At 48.1% G+C, this 20007-nt stretch overlaps 1 protein-coding gene across 7 annotated transcripts in view; it reads left to right on the top strand.

Annotated features, from left to right (window-relative positions):
* frya (furry homolog a (Drosophila)) overlaps positions 1 to 20007 on the top strand; it is a 108033-nt gene that overhangs the window by 28901 nt on the left and 59125 nt on the right. For all 7 annotated transcript variants that reach the window (XM_061217634.1, XM_061217630.1, XM_061217633.1 and 4 more), the window contains exons 2-7: positions 3499 to 3698; positions 12681 to 12734; positions 14349 to 14488; positions 18080 to 18170; positions 18526 to 18605; positions 18694 to 18774. In XM_061217634.1, coding sequence (XP_061073618.1) covers positions 3579 to 3698; positions 12681 to 12734; positions 14349 to 14488; positions 18080 to 18170; positions 18526 to 18605; positions 18694 to 18774 — 566 coding nt within the window. In that variant the 5' untranslated portion in view covers positions 3499 to 3578. The remainder of the gene's footprint in view (positions 1 to 3498; positions 3699 to 12680; positions 12735 to 14348; positions 14489 to 18079; positions 18171 to 18525; positions 18606 to 18693; positions 18775 to 20007) is intronic.

Below are 20007 nucleotides of genomic sequence, written 5' to 3'. Positions count from 1 at the left end.
CATCCCTGCTGACCAGTAAATGTTCTCAAAATGTTGCTGGAATGTTTTGTCCGTGTCATAACCTTACCACTACATGGCAGGAACATTGTGAGAACGTTTGGTGTTAGCTGGGCTTTGCCTTCCAGCACTAGAGGTGAGGAGCACCGCTCGCTCCAGGTCATTCTGGTGGTTGGAGTTGTGAAGAGTGGCATCGAGCCGAATGTTTGGCCTGTACGCTGACGGCTTCATTAGGGACTCGGGTGAGGATGTGCTTGTCATTACGCTGGCCTAATTGTGTGCCCACAGAGCGTCAGCAGGGAGATCTCCCCATCTCTCTCTCTTTCTCTCTCGCTCTCCCGGGGGATTGTGGGCCGTCGATTCAAAAGAGGCCGTTGTCACGGCCGCGGCTTGCGCTGCTGCTGTTTGTTGTCGTCTCCGCACTGAGAGGCCGTCCGAATCGAGGAGCGGTGGTCCTGGTTACAAACTGCGGAGGCATTTTTTAGGGCCCGGGTGTGGGCTCGGTTGTGCTGGGCCACAGTTACTCAAACGAGCCTTTTTGGTTCGCCCTCTTTATGTAGGCTAGCGACTTCATTGCTTTTGGGCTTGGCTAGTCTGATGTTGGCTAGCATATTTGTTGCAGCATTATGGTTAATGTACTGTGGCCGAAATATGTTTCCGTTGGTTTAACCAGCAAATAAGTGTAAATGTCAATTTCTATTTTCACTAGAATGACCTCATAGGAATTTTTTTTCGCGATTGAATCAACATGTCTGTTTTTAACTTCAACTTATGTCTTCAAAAACAGTGTGGCAAGTACATTTTTAGTGATTGCTAAAGTGTCTAAGCAATAATAAAAGCAGAACCAGACAAAGATGTTGCGTTAAAGTGGATCCCAACCTTTTTTGGCTTGTGACCCCATTTTGACATCACAAATGTCTGGCGACCCCAGAGACTTTCTTTTTTCTCGAATTAGTTCTTGATCATGTTTGTTATACTGTGTTGCAAATACAGAGTAGCCAGATTAGTGCACAAAGTGACATTTTATTTTCCCTGATCAGGAAATACATGTACAGTTAGGTAAGCTACAAGGCTTGATAAAATTAAGTGGGGTCGCAACCCCAAGGTTGAAAAACACTGCGTTAAACCAAAACAAGCAAGACCACGTTATGTGGTGTTGTACATTTGTGTGTACTTGTGTGTGATTGTGCTCATGTGCTACAGGTTACGTTATTGGACATGCTTGGGCATTTGTTTGTACTTTTGGGGGTCTTAAGTTGGGACTACACTAATAAAGTAGCGTCCGTAGACATGTAGGGGTGGGGGAGAGTTGGAATGAGAGAGTAAATGCAACAGTACAACCGCAAGGACAGAGAGACAGGACCGCACTGTATTCTGTCTTAACACGTGCTTTTGTCTTGTAATAAGACTAAGATTTTTTTCCCTCAAGTAGAAAGTATTAGGTTGTTTATTATTTTAGTCTTATATTTAGACTTAAATCTTATCACCTTCATGGCTTGTTTGCAGTATAGATTGGTAGAAACTGGTCCAGTGCGGCTGATGTGTGAGGAGCAGCCGACAGCTCAGGCAGTAAGAGCAGTCGTCTCATTGGCTCAGGCAGTAAGAGCAGTCGTCTCATTGGCTCAGGCAGTAAGAGCAGTCGTCTCATTGGCTCAGGCAGTAAGAGCAGTCGTCTCATTGGCTCAGGCAGTAAGAGCAGTCGTCTCATTGGCTCAGGCGGTAAGAGCAGTCGTCTCATTGGCTCAGGCAGTAAGAGCAGTCGTCTCACTGGCTCAGGCAGTAAGAGCAGTCGTCTCGTTGGCTCAGGCAGTAAGAGCAGTTGTCTCATTGGCTCAGGCAGTAAGAGCAGTCGTCTGGCAGTCGGAGGGTTGCCGGTTCGATCCCCCGCCCGGGCTGTGTGGAAGTGTCCCTGAGCAAGACACCTAACCCCCAAATGCTCCTGACGAGCTGGTCGGTGCCTTACATGGCAGCCAATCGTCGGTGTGTGAATGTGTGTATGAATGGGTGAATGAGAAGCAATTGTACAGCGCTTTGGATAAAGGCGCTATATAAATGCCAACCATTTACACACACTCTGCAGGCCTGGTGGCCCTCACAGGAGCTGGGAGGTCTGGGATACATCTCCCGCACCCGGGGAAACAGACAGGAAACCGTTTTCTCTCAGTCTGATCTAATCCACTTGTTGTGGTTTTATAACTTTATTTTTGAAAAACTATTTTCTCCTCTTCTTCTGTGAAATGTTGCCTAATGGTGAAATTGCACATGCTTCTCATTTTGGGGTTTTGTGGTCTAGACTGGAGCACACAAGGAAATAAGACACAGCGACCTCTTAGTCCTGCGCAAACCCCGGTCACATGACCGGGATTCTTTTTTATCTTTAAAGGGCAGAGACATCTTCATCACAAAATGAAAACACCAGCTGCTCCATTGTGTGTTCAATTCAGTGATCAGGTCAGCTTAACTATTACAAGGAAAATCTGCACAGATTGTCTATCCATATTGCTTATGGAATGGCAGAACATTTTTTTAATATTTTATTTTATATTATCACATATCACAAAAAAATATGGGCCAGACCCGGGTACATTTTTTAGCCTATTTTTAGATTATGTTTTAGAATACATTATTCTACAAGTTAAATTCCTGCGTAAGTAGGAATTAAAGAAGAGAAAGCTGTTTTCACCGATAGTCTTCATGAATGTGGTCGGTGGTTTTTAAATGACATACTGTACATTGCTGAAAATCCTCAGACATTTGCAGGAGAGTTTTACCAGTTTTAAATCTAAATAAATGCTTAACCCAGGTCTGCAGGGAGGGGGGCGGGGTATGAGGAAGATGAGGATACATAGATCCATAAGTACAGTTTATGTAAGCCTTTATTTCACCAAGGGGAGCTCCACTGAGAACATGGTCCTTCTTTTTCAAGGACGCCTTGTGAGAAAGGCCAGAGAGAGCCCCTGGAGCAGTTTTTGGGTTAAGGGTCTTGCTCATGGGTGCAACGGCAGAGTTCCTTTTTTGTTTAATGTCACCTCTTCAGATGCAGGTCAGCGTGCTGACTGCCGGCTAAAACCAGCAACTCTACAGTCGCCTGTCGAGCAACCTAAAATGAAAAGTGGTTAGAAGTGAGTTTTCCCTGTGGATCCATCGCTGTTCCCTGGGGGATGCCCAGGGGTGCCAGCGGATAAAGCTCTAGTTTAGGAAGATTAAACATCCGGGTCTTGGGAGATTATGTTTTTCCCCTTCTGGGCCCAATTACTTAATGGCCTGGTTTCAGTCAACTTGAAATCAGATCAGTTTGATTTAAAAATAAAAGCAATTGTTAGTTTCTGTGTTTGATAACATTGTTCGGTGACTTCAGTGATCGATCAAAGACCGCCAAGCGTTGGGGGTGTGGAACAGGCGTGACGTGAGCCACAGTTATTTTCCGTACGGATTATCGCTGTGTGCACCCTGCATTTCTTCGTACGGATCTCATAACCGTGTCTCTCTCCCCCCCCCCAGCATCACCGGTGGGTAACGGATACAGCAAGCCCCCCATCGCCCCCGTCTGCAGTGCGCAGGGAGAGAAGGGCCCCCCCACCATGATGCCCATCAGCGTGGACCCCGAGAGCAAGCCGGGGGAGTACGTCCTCAAGAGCCTCTTCGCCAACTTCACCACCGTGTGCGAGCGCAAGATAGGCATCATCATGGCCGAGCCGCTGGTGAGTGCAGCTGAGGGGTTTCCCGCAAATACGCTGTCCTTTTCCTGCACCCTGCACATGGTTTACTGAACTGTTTAAAGAAACGTTTTTTGGCCTATATAAGTTGTGGCCTATTTTCCTTTGGTCCAGTTTTGCCGGTGTGCCATACTGTATACCCCGAATTTTATTCAAATTGAAATGTTTATACTCAAGCGCTGGTTATGGCAGGGCTGCCCGGCCCTCTTCCCGGAGATCAACTGTACCGGAGGTTTTCACTCCAAAAAAGCGCACCTGAACAAAACACACCTCTTTCAACGGCTAGAGATCTCGTTGAGCTGCAAGTTAGCCAAATCGGGAGTGCCAAATTAGGGTTGAAATGAAAACCTGCAGGACGGTGGATCTCCAGGAACAGGTTTGGGCAGCCCCGGTGTATTAATATTGGTTCGATGGCGGTGCTGCTATAAAAAGAACCGGAAGGAAAGTGTGCGTTTCAGCCTCTATTTGGAGCCCCGGCTCCCGTGAACTGCACAGAACGATGAGATCGGAGTGTTATTGCAGACAGGCGTTTGATACGGGCTACTGCTGCAAAAAGAGCAGCTCGGGAGGTGAGCGGGGGAGGGAGGTCGTGTCAGCACCACGCCACCGAGGGGAAAGTGGGCCAGGGGCCAGGCCAGGGACTGTGGGACAGTGGGAACAGGTGCATGTTTGCTATGTGAGCACGGCTTTTCTTCTTCTTCTTCTTCTTCTTCTTCTGGTACTTTCATTTTGTGCCAGATCCGTCGAAGCACAGCTTCTGGAGCCTGTCCAGTGCTGGGGCGTGGATCCCTTTTGTCAGGGCTGTAGTGTATTTGACTCAGGGCGTGTTCGCCCTTGCCCGGTCACATGAACGAGGAAGCACGCGCTCTCAAACGACAGAAACGGGTGTCGAAATGAAGTCCGCCTCTGGTTGCGGTCGATGCACTGGTTTGCGATAGGGTTGTAAAAGGGGTCGGCGTGTACCTCGCAGATTAATTTGGAGTGCACTGCGAGGAGCTCGACCGGGTGACATTCTTCGACACCTCCCTACCATGAAATGAGACCTGACAGCTACGTGCGGATTAGCGCTGGCTCGCATCATGCGGCGGACAGTGGGAGGCGCGGTGCATTGTGGGAAGCTGCCCGACAGGCTGTTATTGACTCAGCTCTCTGGGCGGCTGGTTTAATGCACTCCCTGCTCCTCGCCGACGCCTTAATTCCATTAGGAGAAATGCAGACTTAAGTGGACGGAGAAGAAATGTGTCTTTACAGATCAGTGAGGGGAGTATGGAGGCCTTAATCAATAGAGGGAGCAATTAGTTTTATTGTGTGTGTGTGTGTGTGTGTGTGTGTGTGTGTGTGTGTGTATATATGTGTGCGTGCATGTGTGCGTGTGCGTGTGCGTGTGCGTGCGTGTGTGCGTGTGAGCGTGTGTGTGTGTGTGTGTGTGTGTGTGCGTGTGAGCGTGTGTGTGCGTGTGTGTGTGTGTGTGTGTGTGTGTGTGTGTGTGTGTGTGCGTGTGAGCGTGTGTGTGCGTGTGTGTGTGTATGTGTGTGTGAGCGTGTGTGCACGTGTGTGTGTGTATGTGTGCGTGTGCGTGCGTGTGTGTGTGTGTGTGCGTGCGTGTGTGTGTGTGTGCGTGTGAGCGTGTGTGTGCGTGTGTGTGTGTGTGTGTGTGTGTGTGTGCGTGTGAGCGTGTGTGTGCGTGTGTGTGTGTGTATGTGTGTGTGAGCGTGTGTGCACGTGTGTGTGTGTATGTGTGCGTGCGTGTGTGTGTGTGTGTGTGTGCACGTGTGTGTGTGTGTGTGTGTGTGTGTGTGGGTGAGTGTGTGCACATGTGTGTGGGTTCAGGGCTCCTGCAGCCCTTTGATAGCATTGGGAGGTTACAGGCAGCTGTACTTCTTACGCAGAGTAACCCGAGGCTTACAATCAATGTGCAGGCCAGAGTGCAGCCGGTACCGGCTTACAACTTAAAACCGGTCCCCTGAAGTGTGTCCCTTCTTTCGGAAGCAGCTGATATACCTCCAGAGTGGTTTCGGAGTCGACATCACGACTTTAATTTAACCTCTTTGTAATATTTACAGTAACAGTAATTATTATATGATAATATCCTAAGAAGGATAATACCTGAAAGGATATACAGGAGCTTTTTTTTTTTGCTTTTTTTTTTTTTTAAAGCTCGTGTTTTGGGTCAGTTGACAGCGCGTCTAAGTGACCTGTTCCGAAGGCCGGCTGCTGAACAGCAGCTGATATGTTAATCATTAAGCGCCCTGTCGCTCTTCCTCATCCTCTTCAAAACAGCCTTAACAAGTTGTACAAGTTGTGCAAGCGGCTGGAGACTCCACCTGACAGTCCATCAGGCTTCATTTCCAGTACAATGTTTACTGGTGTAAATGTTGATGGGGCCCTTTAGGTGGCTGCCTGCCCCAGTCCATGAGTAATGGGCCACAGTGTCTCTCACGGAGGGAGGGTTTGGTTGGCAGGGCATTCCCTCTATGGTGGTACAGTATCAGCTCTTCTGCTTGCTGGGCTGCTTGTGCAGGAAGTGCAGTCCTCCAGAGCCAGGTGTCTGGGACTCTGGTGGCTCAGATGACTGACTGCAGAATGAGAAGAAGTTGCGCGTTGGAGGTCGGGTGCGTTGGCTCTGCCGCCCTGTGCCCTACTGACTGGGCCGAGGGCGTTTCAGTGACGGGACAGGCTTATGCAGTGATTTTCATGCACAGCAGTCTCTAGAGTTTGCAGAGAATGGTGCGAAAAAGCAAAAACATCCAGTGAGCAGCAGTTCTGTCTGCAAAATGCGTTGTCAGTGAGAGAGGTCAGAGGAGAAGGGCCAGACTGGTCGAAGCTGACAGGAAGGTGACAGTAATGCAAAAAACCACACATTACAACAGCGGTATGCAGAAGAGCATCTCTGAACACGCGTCAAATCTCAAAAAAGTGGATGGGCTACAGCAGTAGAAGACCATTAAAAAAATAAGTGTAATAAATACCAAATAAAGTGCTCATTGAGTATATTTGGCTGTCATTGAAACCTCGTTTGAATAAAAATTACCCATGAGAGACCCTCATACATTATACAGAGCGTACACTTGCAGAGTCATTGTGAGTGTTGAGTATTCAGGAAGCTGCAGTCTGCCAACACATCAGGAGCATTTGACTGCAAACGCAAATAAGAAGCACATCTATGGTGCACACCCAAAATGTACACTGCAGTATAGAACTAACACACCTAGTTTTTATTTAGCTTTTTTTACCATTGAGATTCAATGTCACTTTTCTGATGGTGACCTCGCCAAAATGATAGCCAGGTTACACAGTAAACAGATAAAACATAAAATAACTATAAAAGTAGTCAACAGTGAAGTGTACTAAAATGTCATAAGTCACCATCAAGATCAATAACTGGAGCAGGCTCCTTATCTTGCATATGTCTGAAGAATTAGTTTGAACTGATTCAAAGAAATAAATTGGTCTAGCTGGAGCTTTGAGTAGAGATTATTCCAGGACCGTGGTGCAAAGTAGTCAAATTCATTTTTGCCAGAGACAGTTCTGATTCTGGTCATTGATTAGTAAATGAAACTGCGGCAGTTCATCAGACTTGCGGTAAGTGTGGAGCGCGCTGGTGAGCTGGCGGTGGTTGCGGAGAGCTTTGCAGGGCGGCTTGTCGCCGTGCGTCACAGAGGCAGAGTCGTCGACAGATTTCACAACAGGGGGACGTGTCCCTCTGACAGGTGTGACTGTCGCTCCCGGGTTTTGGTTTTCAGCGGCAGGAAAGCTGGGAGTACGGAGCCTGTGGTCTGATGTTTACTGCGCGGAGCTGTTGTACGAGGCTGCGGATTGCCCCTGTGTGGGGGGCTTGTGAAGGGCAGTGGGGCCGCGCTGTGGCCTCAGGTGCTGTACGACACTGTGGCCCGTGTGTGGATCTGAGCAGGAGGAGTGAGAGCCTGACGTCCCGGCTGCATGTCCCTGCATGTCCGCCGCGTTTAAATAAAAAAACCTGAAACTGTGGTGCCCTCTGGAGATCTGCTTTAAAGCAGGCTGGAACACTTCACTGTCATTTCTATTGATTTATTTATTTATTTATTTTCATCCATTAATTACATTAATGGCATTTGGCAGACGCTCTTACAACAGAGCGACGTACAACAAAGTGCAAAGCGCATACCCATAACCAGGGATAAGTGCGCTGAAAGACCCTAGAGGGAAGTACAATTTAAACTGCTCATCCTTGGTCTGGCCTTAGGTCAGTGGAAGTGTAGTGTGTGTGTGTGTGTGTGTGTGTGTGTGTGTGTGCGTGTGCGTGCGTACGTGTGTGTGTGTGTGCGTGTGTGTGCGTGTGTGTGTGTGCGCGCGCGTGTGTGTGTATCTGTGTGTGTGTGTACGTGTGTGTGTGTGTGTGCGTGTGTGTGTACCTTGAGCAGCCCTGTTCATACTGAATTTATTCTCCAGGCCCTGTGGCTATAAACAGTGTTTTCAAGCCCCTTGAAAAAAAAAGAATGGAACAGAATTATTAGATTATAAATTATTCCAGCAAACACGCTTGTTGAAAAAGCCCGTTATTGAAAGTCCACTGGGTTTTCCAGCTTGCCAGCCCACTATTTTAACGTGCTATCACTTTACAGCTTACCAGAGCCCTCAGCTGTTGTAAATTACAGGAAGGCTCTGCTTACAGCAAGCCCCTCTGGCCCCGCCCACTTGACAGCAAGCCCCTCTGGCCCCGCCCACTTGACAGCAAGACCCTCTGGCCCCGCCCTCTTGACAGCAAGCCCCTCTGGCCCCGCCCACTCCATCATCTGGGCCCTCCCCAGGACCCTGCCCTGGCCGGCGGAGTGTAGCAGTGGGGTGAAAGAGCTGATTCTCACCCGCATCCTCAACCCGTCAAGCTTGATTTATGGTCCTCCCTTCGCACAGAAGTCTCAGAAATTCGCCCGATGCGCTTCGCAAATCAGCAAATACTCAGGCCTTCAGCCTCCCCACAGACTCTGCAGAAAAGGGCAAACAAATCAGATTAATGAAGCGACTTTCCTGTCAGGGTCATTAATCCCCCTTTACCCCCCTCCCCGCACGCTATCGGAGGCTGGACAGATTCCTTTAATCTTCACGGAAAAGCGCTCTGCTCAGCACAGAACACGTCATTATCGAAAGGCAGGCACCTCCGCTCCTGTTTTCTTGTCAGTTAATTGTGGCCCCTTTGAGTTGTCCGAGGGGACAATGGGGATGGCTTGACTGCGATATCTCTGGACTGCAACTGCAGTCACCCTCAACAGTCGGGCAAAAGAAAATGTGTTATACTTTGAAGTGAACATCATGAACATTACATGTTGAGCTCATTCGTTTTGGCTTACATTGTGCATGTTGTCATGAAGCCTGGCATTGGATGCCTGCCTCTCTCCCTGGCACGATGTCAAAAATCCCACACACCCCCCCACCCCCCAATCCATTTTGGAAAGTGAACACATGACTTGGTAAAGAGCGGGAGGCTGAGTTTGGGATATAGCTGTGGCTGTCGTCAGAGCCGGGACGAGGCGCCCGCCCAAAGTCACCGTGCCACTTGCTCACAGACACGCTAACGCGCTCGCTCACCCCCCCGGGGCACCGCGGCCTTCGCCACGCCACACGCTAACGCGCTCGCTCCCCCCCCCGGGCCACCGCGGCCTCCGCCACGCCACACGCTAACACGGCTCACGCTAACGCGCTCGCTCCCCCCCCCGGGCCACCGCGGCCTCCGCCACGCCACACGCTAACCCCCGGCAGGCGCCACGGCTACGCGGCCCAGCCTGCAACTGTCCGGCGTCCCTGAGAGCAGAGCCAGTCACAGCTCCTCGCTAAACGCCCAATGAGTGTGTGTGCATTTTACATTACTGCGCACACTCATTTCAGAAATTCCAGAAGATCCAGGTTCAGGAAGTAAAACTCCTCCCTAGTTGTTCCAGCCACCTGGATTTGCTAATTAGCTAAATTCTTCGTCCAGGCGGTAGGACTGATTGTTGAAATCAGCTGGAAAGAAACACTTTACTTTCTGACCCCTGGAAATTCCATTCCGCCTCTGCAATAGACCCAGAGAAATGAGACGCTTCGCTCAATAAAAACGGAGCGGAAAGCCTCCCTATGACACCCCATCCTCAGGCCATCCGGCCCCTGTTTCCGTGTCCGTCTGCATTTCTATCCCTCCCTCTGTCTGTGTCTCTATCCCTCCCTCTGTCTGTGACTCTATCCCTCCCTCTGTGTCTCTATCCCTCCCTCTGTCTGTGACTCTATCCCTCCCTCTGTGTCTCTATCCCTCCCTCTGTCTGTGACTCTATCCCTCCCTCTGTGTCTCTATCCCTCCCTCTGTCTGTGTCTCTATCCCTCCCTGTTTGTCTCTATCCCTCCCTCCCTCTGTGTCTCTATCCCTCCCTGTTTGTCTCTATCCCTCCCTCTGTGTCTCTATCCCTCCCTCTGTGTCTCTATCCCTCCCTCTGTGTCTCTATCCCTCCCTCTGTGTCTCTATCCCTCCCTCCCTCTGTGTCTCTATCCCTCCCTGTTTGTCTCTATCCCTCCCTCTGTGTCTCTATCCCTCCCTCTGTGACTCTATCCCTCCCTCTGTGTCTCTATCCCTCCCTCTGTCTGTCTCTATCCCTCCCTCCCTCTGTGTCTCTATCCCTCGCTCCGCGTGCCGTTTGGACGCCCCGAGGTGCCTCTTCCCGCGCTGCCTCCTTTGATGTGCGGGAGGAGCGCTCATTATCCAGCTCAGGCTCCGCTGCCGGGAAACACGCGTGTGCGGGAGCCGCTCCGCACAGTGTGGGCCCCGCACAGAGCATCCCATCGCCATGGAGACCCCCCCCACACACACAGTGGATTATTCTCTCTCTCCTCTCTGTCTCTCTCTCTCACTCTCTCTCTCCCTCCCTCTCTCCCTTTCCACTGTGTGTTGTACCCTCACCAGTGCTGGTGGAAAGGAGAGACCTTCATATTCTTGCTGCAGAGCCCACATTTACACTGTAAACATCATCTAAACCAATCATAGTGCAGTTATTGTGTTGCAGAATAGCAGAGAGGAACATTTGAACATTGGGCATGTTGACCTTTGACATCTGAGATGGGCTAAAAACCCTAAAAGGCCTTACACTAATTCTGAGAGTGGTTAGCAGAATAATTAGCGGAAAAGTGCAGAGGGTGGAGAAGAGTTTGAACGTAACGGTCAAACGTGAAGCACAATGGAAAGTGTAATGTGAGGATTGGGGGGCGTTTCATGCTGGCTTGGGAAATCTCTTCACTTTCAGAGCCCAGCTATATCGCATTACGGTGTTTTTTCATTTCTAACTCGGCTGCAAAGCACATCCGATGCGGACCAGCCCCTCAGCGCTTCATTGCTTTAAGGTTGTTATGGTTTTAGCCAGTTTTTTAGCAGAACTGGCGAAAACTCCCCTGCAGACTCTCAGGGCTTTGTTAAGGTGAATGTTGCTCAGAAATCGTTTATTTTCTTTTTTTTTTGCTTGGGCAAATGACCTCCAATGAAATATTCATGAGCTGGGAGACAAAAGAGCGAATCTTTGCTGTTGGTCTGGGCGCGGTACAATCCGATCGATTGTGTCTGCCCGGGGGCTGCAGGGGCCCCCCCCCGGCCATGAAGAGGGCCTGTTGATTTTGTCTCAATGGCCCCCTTGTTCCGCCAAAGAACATGGCGGTGGTCAGGTGGAAACGGCGGTGAGCTTCAGCTGACGGATTAGCGGAGGTGCGTCACGGTGGAGCTGCACAGGTGCCCGTGAGTCCAGGCTGTTTACGGAAACGGTCGAGCGCTGGGCGCTGGAAAGTGCAGGGTGCGGTGTTTGACACCTCTGTCGGTGTTCAGCGGGCCTTCTCTCCTGAAGTGTGCCTTTGTTCGCCAAGTTGGGTTCTGCTGTCGTACTAATTACCAGCCCTTTCCACTTAGCCACAAACCTTGTGGGATTTTCAGGTTCCAATTAAACCGGCCCTAAAAAGTTTGAAAAATAGGCAAATTCTACCTTCTCCTCGAGAACAGCTCTGTTTTGGAATATTGCATAATTCCGGTTTCTGTGATGTTTCTCTTTGCATTGCTAGTGTTAAAAATGAATATTCTCAAAGAGGGAATTTACATTTTTCAACACGCTGTTGCTCAATATATGGATTATGTGATAGAATGCTGTTGTGTAGTTTTTATTTTATCAAATGGAGGTTTTTCTTGTCGTAGTGTTTGGGTGTAATAGCATATTGCTGTTTCTCCCCCGGGGTTATTAGAGACAGCCTAGTCATAGTGCTGTGCTCGATATGTGCCCTGATTGTCCTCCCCGGCGCTATATTTAAGTCATCATGGAGTAATATAAATTCATCACGGTTACGTTCAGGACAGTCGTCCTGAAAGCGAACATCGGTCGATGAAAGGCGTCTCGGCGTAAAACGCAGACACTTTACCGAAAGTTTACTTAGAGCCGGGGGAAGGACTGCCTGTGGACAAAAAAAGCAGCGGGGCGTTCTGCTCGTTCTACCTGTCACCTGCGAGCGGGCCCCGCTCTCCGCAGGAAAAGCGTTTTCCGTCCCGCAGCTATGGCAGGAATGAGAGGAATCCAGACGGACCTCTCGAGCGCTGCCGCGCAGACACCATTAATAAATAAACGGCCCGAGGGGGCCTGGGCAGTGATGGACCGGGGGCCTGTAATGAGAGGCAGTTACCCGAAGTGATTAAGGGCCCAAAAAAAAATGTCAGGCGTCATTACTGGAGCCCTCATCCACCTCTGACAGCGAGCTGCCGAGAGGGAGACAGACTGATGGCTTCTCCATTACCGAGTGGGGCCGCGTATTATGAGTAACTGTCCGAAAATACGCTAAGCACTTCTAATAATGTGTCTAGCACTTTACTTCAAAGGCTGAGTGCGAGCCACTGTGCTGGTAATCCCAGAGAGCTTTATTAAGACGGGGGTAGTGGTCGGTTGTCATGTCCATTTGTAGAAATGTAACGTTTTTTTAATTTATTTTTTTGTTCTTTCTCAGGAGAAGTCGTTGGCGAAATCCCTACAGAGAGGTGAAGATCCGCAGTTTGACCAGGTAAGATAATGGGCCGGGGAGAAGAGCGGTTGAAGGCATGCCCTTTGGGTGCGGTCACCCCGGGACGAAGATGTAAGGGTGCCGGGTTGAGGCGGTTTTATCTGGTGATCCGAAAAGTATTTGTTATTCTACCGTTTATTGCTGAGCCATTGCATCAGTTTCATCACTCCGTGAGGATGATATCAAGCACTATAATGTGATATCCATGTTCGATGGATGTCTTAGGCTTCTTGTTTACTGTAATGAGATAACAGTCTGGTCATTCATAAAAATATCTCGGCGTGGGTAAAGTACACATCCTAATTGCCGTTTCAGCGCACAGGCATATAGGGGGGTTATTCATACGAGCTGCCGGGGAGCGAAAGCCGTGCTCTGGTCCAGAAAGGCTGGGTGTGTGCCAGTGAGAAGCGGTCGGTGTTTGCTTAAGGAGTGCTGATCCGCTGTAGGTGTGTGGGGCAGGTTGGCGCGGCTAAAGAAGCCGCCCATTCAGGGCACAGGGCCGCGTTTGTGTGCGTGGCCCCTGCCTTTCAGAGCCGCACAGAGCCCGGATTCATGCCTGGGCCGCGCGCTCAATGAAGGAGCCGCTGTGTTTCCCGCCGGGGCCCAAAGACCCCCCGCCCTTCCTGTGTGCGCCGCGCGTTGCCCAGTCTGCCCCGCCCTTCCTTCCTCAGCCAGAGCTCCTCCTGGAGGGACGCAGAGCAGGCCCGTGTGTGCCTGTGTGCCCACTGTACACCCCATACACACTCACACACACTCACACACACACACACACACACACACACACACACATACACATACACACTCACACACACACATACACACACACACACATATATATACACATATACACACGCACATATACATACACACACACATATACATACACATATACACATATACACACACACACACACACACATACACACACACACACATACATACACACACATGCACACACACGTACACTCTCTCACACACACACACACATACACATATATACACATATACATACACATACATACACATGCACGTATACACACGCACATATACATACACACATACACACATACCTACACACTCAAACACACCACACACAGACACACACATACACATACATACACACACACACACACACACATGCATACACACGCATACACACACACATACACATAAACACACATGCACATATATATACACAGACACACACATACATACACATACACACACGTGCATACATACATACATATACATACATACACACACACACATACACATATACACACACGTACATACATACATATACATACACACACACACACACACCGATAAACACAGACACACACACACACACACACACACACACACACCTATAAACACTCACACACAGTCCTGCTGTCCTGTCTGTCTGTCTGTTGGGTTAAACCGTGAAGTCATGGCTTTCATCTAAAGTCTAAACTCTCCACAGATGTACACACAGCTATAGGCACTTTAGACACACAACAGTGCGTGGGCCTGCTGAAGGCACATTCAGAGAAAGGGGCCAGTACATCACAGGACAGGTCCTATAATGCTTATGTGATGGATGTGTTTTGACCGGGTTGTGTTGCATTTCAGCTGATCAGCACCATGAGCTCTCTGGCTGAGTACTGCCTGCCCTCCATGTTGCGGACGCTGTTCGACTGGTACAAGAGACAGAACGGCCTGGAGGACGAGTCCCACGAGTACCGGCCCCGCGCCGGCACCAAGTCCAAAAAGTGAGAGTTACGCCAATAATTATGCTCCAGTTATGCTTTTCATTTTGCAGTCACTTTCATACATTAGTTTTTCCCCCCCAACTAAATGTCATAGTGCAGAGCTGTCAAATATTCCTTTCAACAGCCAATTTAGGCTGGAAACAAGGTGTGTAGTCTCTTTAACCAATCACCCACTGACTGTAAACTAAGCACGTAAAATGCGGGAACTAGCAGACACAGAGTACGCCTCCAGGATTTCAGTTTGCGATCCTTGCTGTTTAACATACGCCTGTGCAATTCGGTCGCATCTGGCACACATTCACAGGTCACCTGGTTACATCAGGACCACTTTGCTTGCGATTGAACACACTGCTCATTAGCTCAGAAGGATATTATGGAAGCGGTCCAGGCGAAGCACCTTGCTTAAAGTGCACACAAACCGCCGGCTCACCTTGGATTTGGACCTGCAATCATCTAATTATGATCATCTGAGTCCATTTCCTTAGACGCTAGACGCTCGATGCCGGCCACCCATAATGCTTTTCCCGTTCCGTGTGGACTATCTGCCTGCCCTACAGGAAGGTAATGGAGCTGTTTGGGGAACTCTGACCTCAGATTCCCTGACGGGTACTGAGCAGTTCAGCAGCGTTACTGCGTTTCTGCACACCGAGGCTGTCTGGCTCTCCTCCCAGGTAATCAGGTTCTGCCTGACAGAAATGGAAATGACAGGCCGGAGAGAGGTCCAAACCCGCGAAGTGCTCCAGGCACACGTCCTCTCCCGTTCCCTCTGAAGGGAACATCCTTGAGCGATACGGAGACGAGGACAGTCGGCGATGCCGGCATCCCAGCGGACGGCGGGGCGGAGAACGGGGGCTGTGCTTTCTGGGAATCCGCTACGGCGGGTGCCAGTTAGAGTGGCTGTGATTGATGTGTCCCTGCCTCACCGAAGCCTCACCGTCCTCCGTACAAATAGAGCCCACTCTCACAGCTTTTACTTCTCCAGGATACGTTTCTCAATGACCTCCTAGCAGTGCTATAAATTGGGCTAAATAATATAATCACTTCTAAAAGCTGGTAATTAGGTGGAATTATTGCTGCATATTTATCCCCCACCCAAAGCCACGAGGGTCCTATCCTAAAATAAAGAGCAAATAAGTGCTCTCCAAGCTCATTAGAGTTGCTTGGCTTCATTATTTCACGGACCAAGAGATCGGTTTTGTATGAGAACTAATACACTATGATTTAATCAGTGCTTTCATCAGTGCTTTGTTGACATATCCAGTCTGTGCAAAATAATAACTGGCAGGAATCAGAATAGTACTCCCAGGAATTAGAAATTAAAAACATTCCTCGGTCTCTGGAAGAACAGGACAGTGTAAATGCTGTGGTGTCCACACCATATATGCTCTGTATACATGACTGGAATGAATCTGGTCTTTCTCTGTGTAAAGTACACGCAGTAAGTAACAAGGGGCAGTGGGGACTATGGTTGGGACATTTTACACATCTCTATACACAATGGCAAGCTGATTTGTCCGAGCCATTATCTGAGGATTCTTTTTCTTTTATTTGTTATTTTTGTGGTGCCTAAAGCCCATTTTCCAGCAGCAGACCTGCTCAAAGGCATCACAGAGTGTTTTCTCTGGCTTTCCTTCACACAGAACACCAGGACAGAAATAAGCGAATAAACAGACTTTCCAAATATTATCAGATGTTAATCGACTGATAATTTGCAGACATTGTTTGACAGACATTTATTTAGCTATTCTGGTGTAAACAAATACTGAGACAAAGCGCAGCTACGGAAAGCAGAAATCATAGCCTCAGATTGCAAAACATTTTGCCTAATGCCTGTAGTTTGCTGTGCACAGACAGAACATGACAACAATGATAAGATACTGGATAGGTGTTGTGGAAAATACATGTGCTAAATTAAGTTAACCAAGTTAATCTTGACTGTGGTTCCACACAAAAACTTATTTCTTTAGGTTACAGCTTCATGTCAATCACAAAATAAATGTGTGCTACAAGGGACAGGCAATTGATGATTTGTGGGCTATTATGTCATATTCTGACATTAATGTGACATTTTTGTGAACTACTTTCTGGGCTATTCACCTACCTTTCCTCCAAGAAAGAACAGCAGCAAGTTAATGCAAGGCAGATTTAGCCTAAACACAGTAGCCCAGTAGACTGTGTTATGGTCGAGACAACATTGGGGTTGTGTTCCGCAGCTTGAGAAAAGGTTAGGGCAAGGGTTAGTCTGATTTTGGGTGATCTAATTGTTTTCACTAGTGGGAAGTACTGTGACACTATAGCATTATCCACTCACTGAGCACTTCATTAGGAACTAATACTGGGTATGGCCTTCCTTTGCTCTCAAAACAGTGTTGAAAACTGTTCCGTATTTGCATCATTGCATCATGCAATTTCTGTAGTTTTGTCAGCTGCACATTCATGCTGCGAATTTCCCGTTCTACCACATCCCAAAGGTGCTCTACTGGATTCAGATCTGGTGACTGGGAAGGCCACTGAAGAACATTGATCCCACTGTTCATAGTCATGTTCATAAAACCAGTTTGAGATGACTTTTGCTTAGTGACATTGTGCATTACCATGCTGGAAGTAGCCATAATAACATGAGTCTATTGTGGTCATGAAGGGATGCACATGGTCAGCAACATTACTCAGATAGGCGATGATTAATGGGTATTTACGGGCCAAAGGTGCGCCAAGAAAACATTCCCCATTACAACACCAACAGACTGTTGACACAAGGCAGGTTGGATCCATTGATTCATGCTGTTGGTGCCAAATTCTGACCCAACCATCTGTATGCCTCAGACAGTCTTAAACTGTCCAGTTTTGGTGAGCCTGTGCCCACTGCAGCCTCAGCGTTCTGTTCTTGGCTGACAGAGGTGAAACCCAACGTGGTCTTCAGCTGTTGTAGCCCATGCGCCTCGAGAATCGACGTGTTGTGCATTCTGAGATGCTTTTCTGATCACCACAATTGTACAGAGTGGTTTTCTGAGTTACCATAGCCTTTCTGTCAACTCAAACCAGTCTGGCCATTCTCCAATGATCTCTCTCATCAACAAGGCGTTTCCGTCCACAGAACCTCACTTGGTGTTTTTTGTTTTTCGCACCATTTTCGTAAAACCCTAGGAACTGTTCCGCATGAAAATCCCAGGAGATCAGCAGTTACTGAAATACTCAAACCAGCCCTTCTGGCACCAACAATCATGCCACAGTCGAAATCACTGAGATCACTTTTTTTTCCCAGTTCTGATGGTTGATGTGAACATTAACTTCTGCCACATGATTGGCTGATTAGATAATCACCTGAATAAGTAGGGTGTATATGTGTTCATAATAAAGTATCTTCATTTATTATTTATATTTATGGATTTTTTTTTTGGTTATTTCAAAGATATAACAAAAAAAACTTAAATAAAGCAAGTGAAATGTTTGAATATTTAATGTTAATGCTATACTGGATTAGAATGTGCGTAAGGTTGTACTGTGTGATTGTCACTCTGTAAATATGGCTGTTACGATGAATAATTGAATCCTGGATGTGTGTCTAAACTGTTTTCTCTCACTCTTTTTCAGTGACGAGCAGCAGAGGGATTACCTACTTGAAAGAAGAGATCTGGCCATCGACTTTATTTTCTCTTTAGTACTTATAGAGGTTTTAAAACAGGTAACTGCCTTAATTGTTTTAACTTAATAAACAATAATATGTCTTTCACATTTCTGCACCTGTCTGTCAGAGTGCTGGAATGCCGCGTCTGAGACGTGCGATTTGTCTTTCGGATGTTATCGTGGACTACATTTGTCAGGATTGCAGTCGGTTGACATTTCTGTCTTAGCATGTCAGTGGTCACGGCTACAAGCAGCAATGTGCAGTCAGTTCGGCCGTCAGTGGAAGTGCTTTTTCCTTTCTTCCGTTAAAAAATGAAGCAGTCGGCGCAGTCATTTGATTATGTGATTAATCTGGGCGGTATGTGAGATGGTTTTTTCCTGACCTGACTTTTTGCCTTCTTCTTAATGACCAGATCCCTCTGCACCCAGTCCTGGACAGTTTGATCCATGAAGTCATTAACTTGGCCTTCAAGCACTTTAAATACAAAGAAGGGTAAAGTTCCAGCTCGTTAGCACACTCTTCTCTTGTGAAGTCTTCCTGGTCCCTGGCAGAATGACTAACGGCTTATGCATTGTCACAGGTACCTCGGTCCCAACACTGGCAATATGCACATTGTAGCAGACCTCTACGCGGAAGTCATAGGAGTCTTAGCCCAGGCCAGGTAAGTGACATACACAGGCAGTATACAGTATGGTATGCAGTGGTATGTTCTGGTGTGCTGTACAGTATGTGATAACTGTATAGCACATGGGGCGACATGGCTCAGGCAGTAAGAGCAGTCGTCTGGCAGTTGGAGGGTTGCCGGTTCGATCCCCCGCCCGGGCTGTCTCGAAGTGTCCCTGAGCAAGACACCTAACCCCCAAATGCTCCTGATGAGCTGGTCGTGGCCTTGCATGGCAGCCAATTGCCTTTGGTGTGTGAGTGTGTGTATGAATGGGTGAATGGAGAAGCATCAATTGTACAGCGCTTTGGATAAAGGCGCTATATAAATGCCAACCATTTACCATTTACCATTTGATATATGTGACGTGTTCTCAACTGTACATTCTAATGCTGATATAACAATCGCTCCTGGTAGTCTAAAGCAATGAAGTTCGAAAACACTGAATTTTGACTATTCAATTCAAAGGGTTAAATAGTTTGCGTTCCATACAGAAATAACTAGGTCTTAGAGGATGAGAAGAGATGAACGTGTATAATACTGTCACTGGCACGTATACGGGCCGGTGGAACTGCACTGCGGTGGAGAAATGGAGGTGGCAGATTGGGTTGGTCCCAGACTCAAAAGGAGACCTATTCTCCCGCTGCAGAACGGGGAAGTAATAAGCAATGCGGTTTCAAGAAAGACAGCTCCGGTCGGATGAAGCCTGAGGCCTCGGCTTTTGCTCTTTAAATGTGTCGTGTAGGAAAATATTCCGGTTCTCAACAGAATAAATCATGAAAAGATCGCACGCTCGACGCAGACAATAGACGGAACAAGGAGCAGCTCGAGACGTGGTGAAAGTCAATGGCGAGGCCTCCTCCTTCCTTACTAGGACTGGAAATTGGCCTCTGTTTATTTGGGTTTTTCAGATCCCTGCAGCTATGAATAAACCCCTAAAATAGGGATACGGATGAGCCACATACCCATGTCCCAAAACAAGATCTGCTTTATTTTGTGCCTGAGATGATGCCCAACAGACACAGATGCTGAATTGCTCATGGGGAGAAGTCCTGGGTGTTAGAACGGCAACTTGCTAGAAAAATTACTCGACCCTGGTCACTCTTGGATTTTCAAACACAGCATTTATTTTAGATTAGACTCACCAAAGCTTATTTGTAACCAAGCAGGGGATTTGTACGCACATACGTGCGTGTGTGTCTGTGTGTGCGTTTGTGCGTGTGTGTGCTTGTG

This window comes from Conger conger, chromosome 13 (genome assembly GCF_963514075.1).
Source record: "Conger conger chromosome 13, fConCon1.1, whole genome shotgun sequence".
NCBI lineage: Eukaryota > Metazoa > Chordata > Actinopteri > Anguilliformes > Congridae > Conger > Conger conger.
Note: the sequence above shows the minus strand (reverse complement) of the source record. Positions and strands in the feature narration are given on the sequence as shown.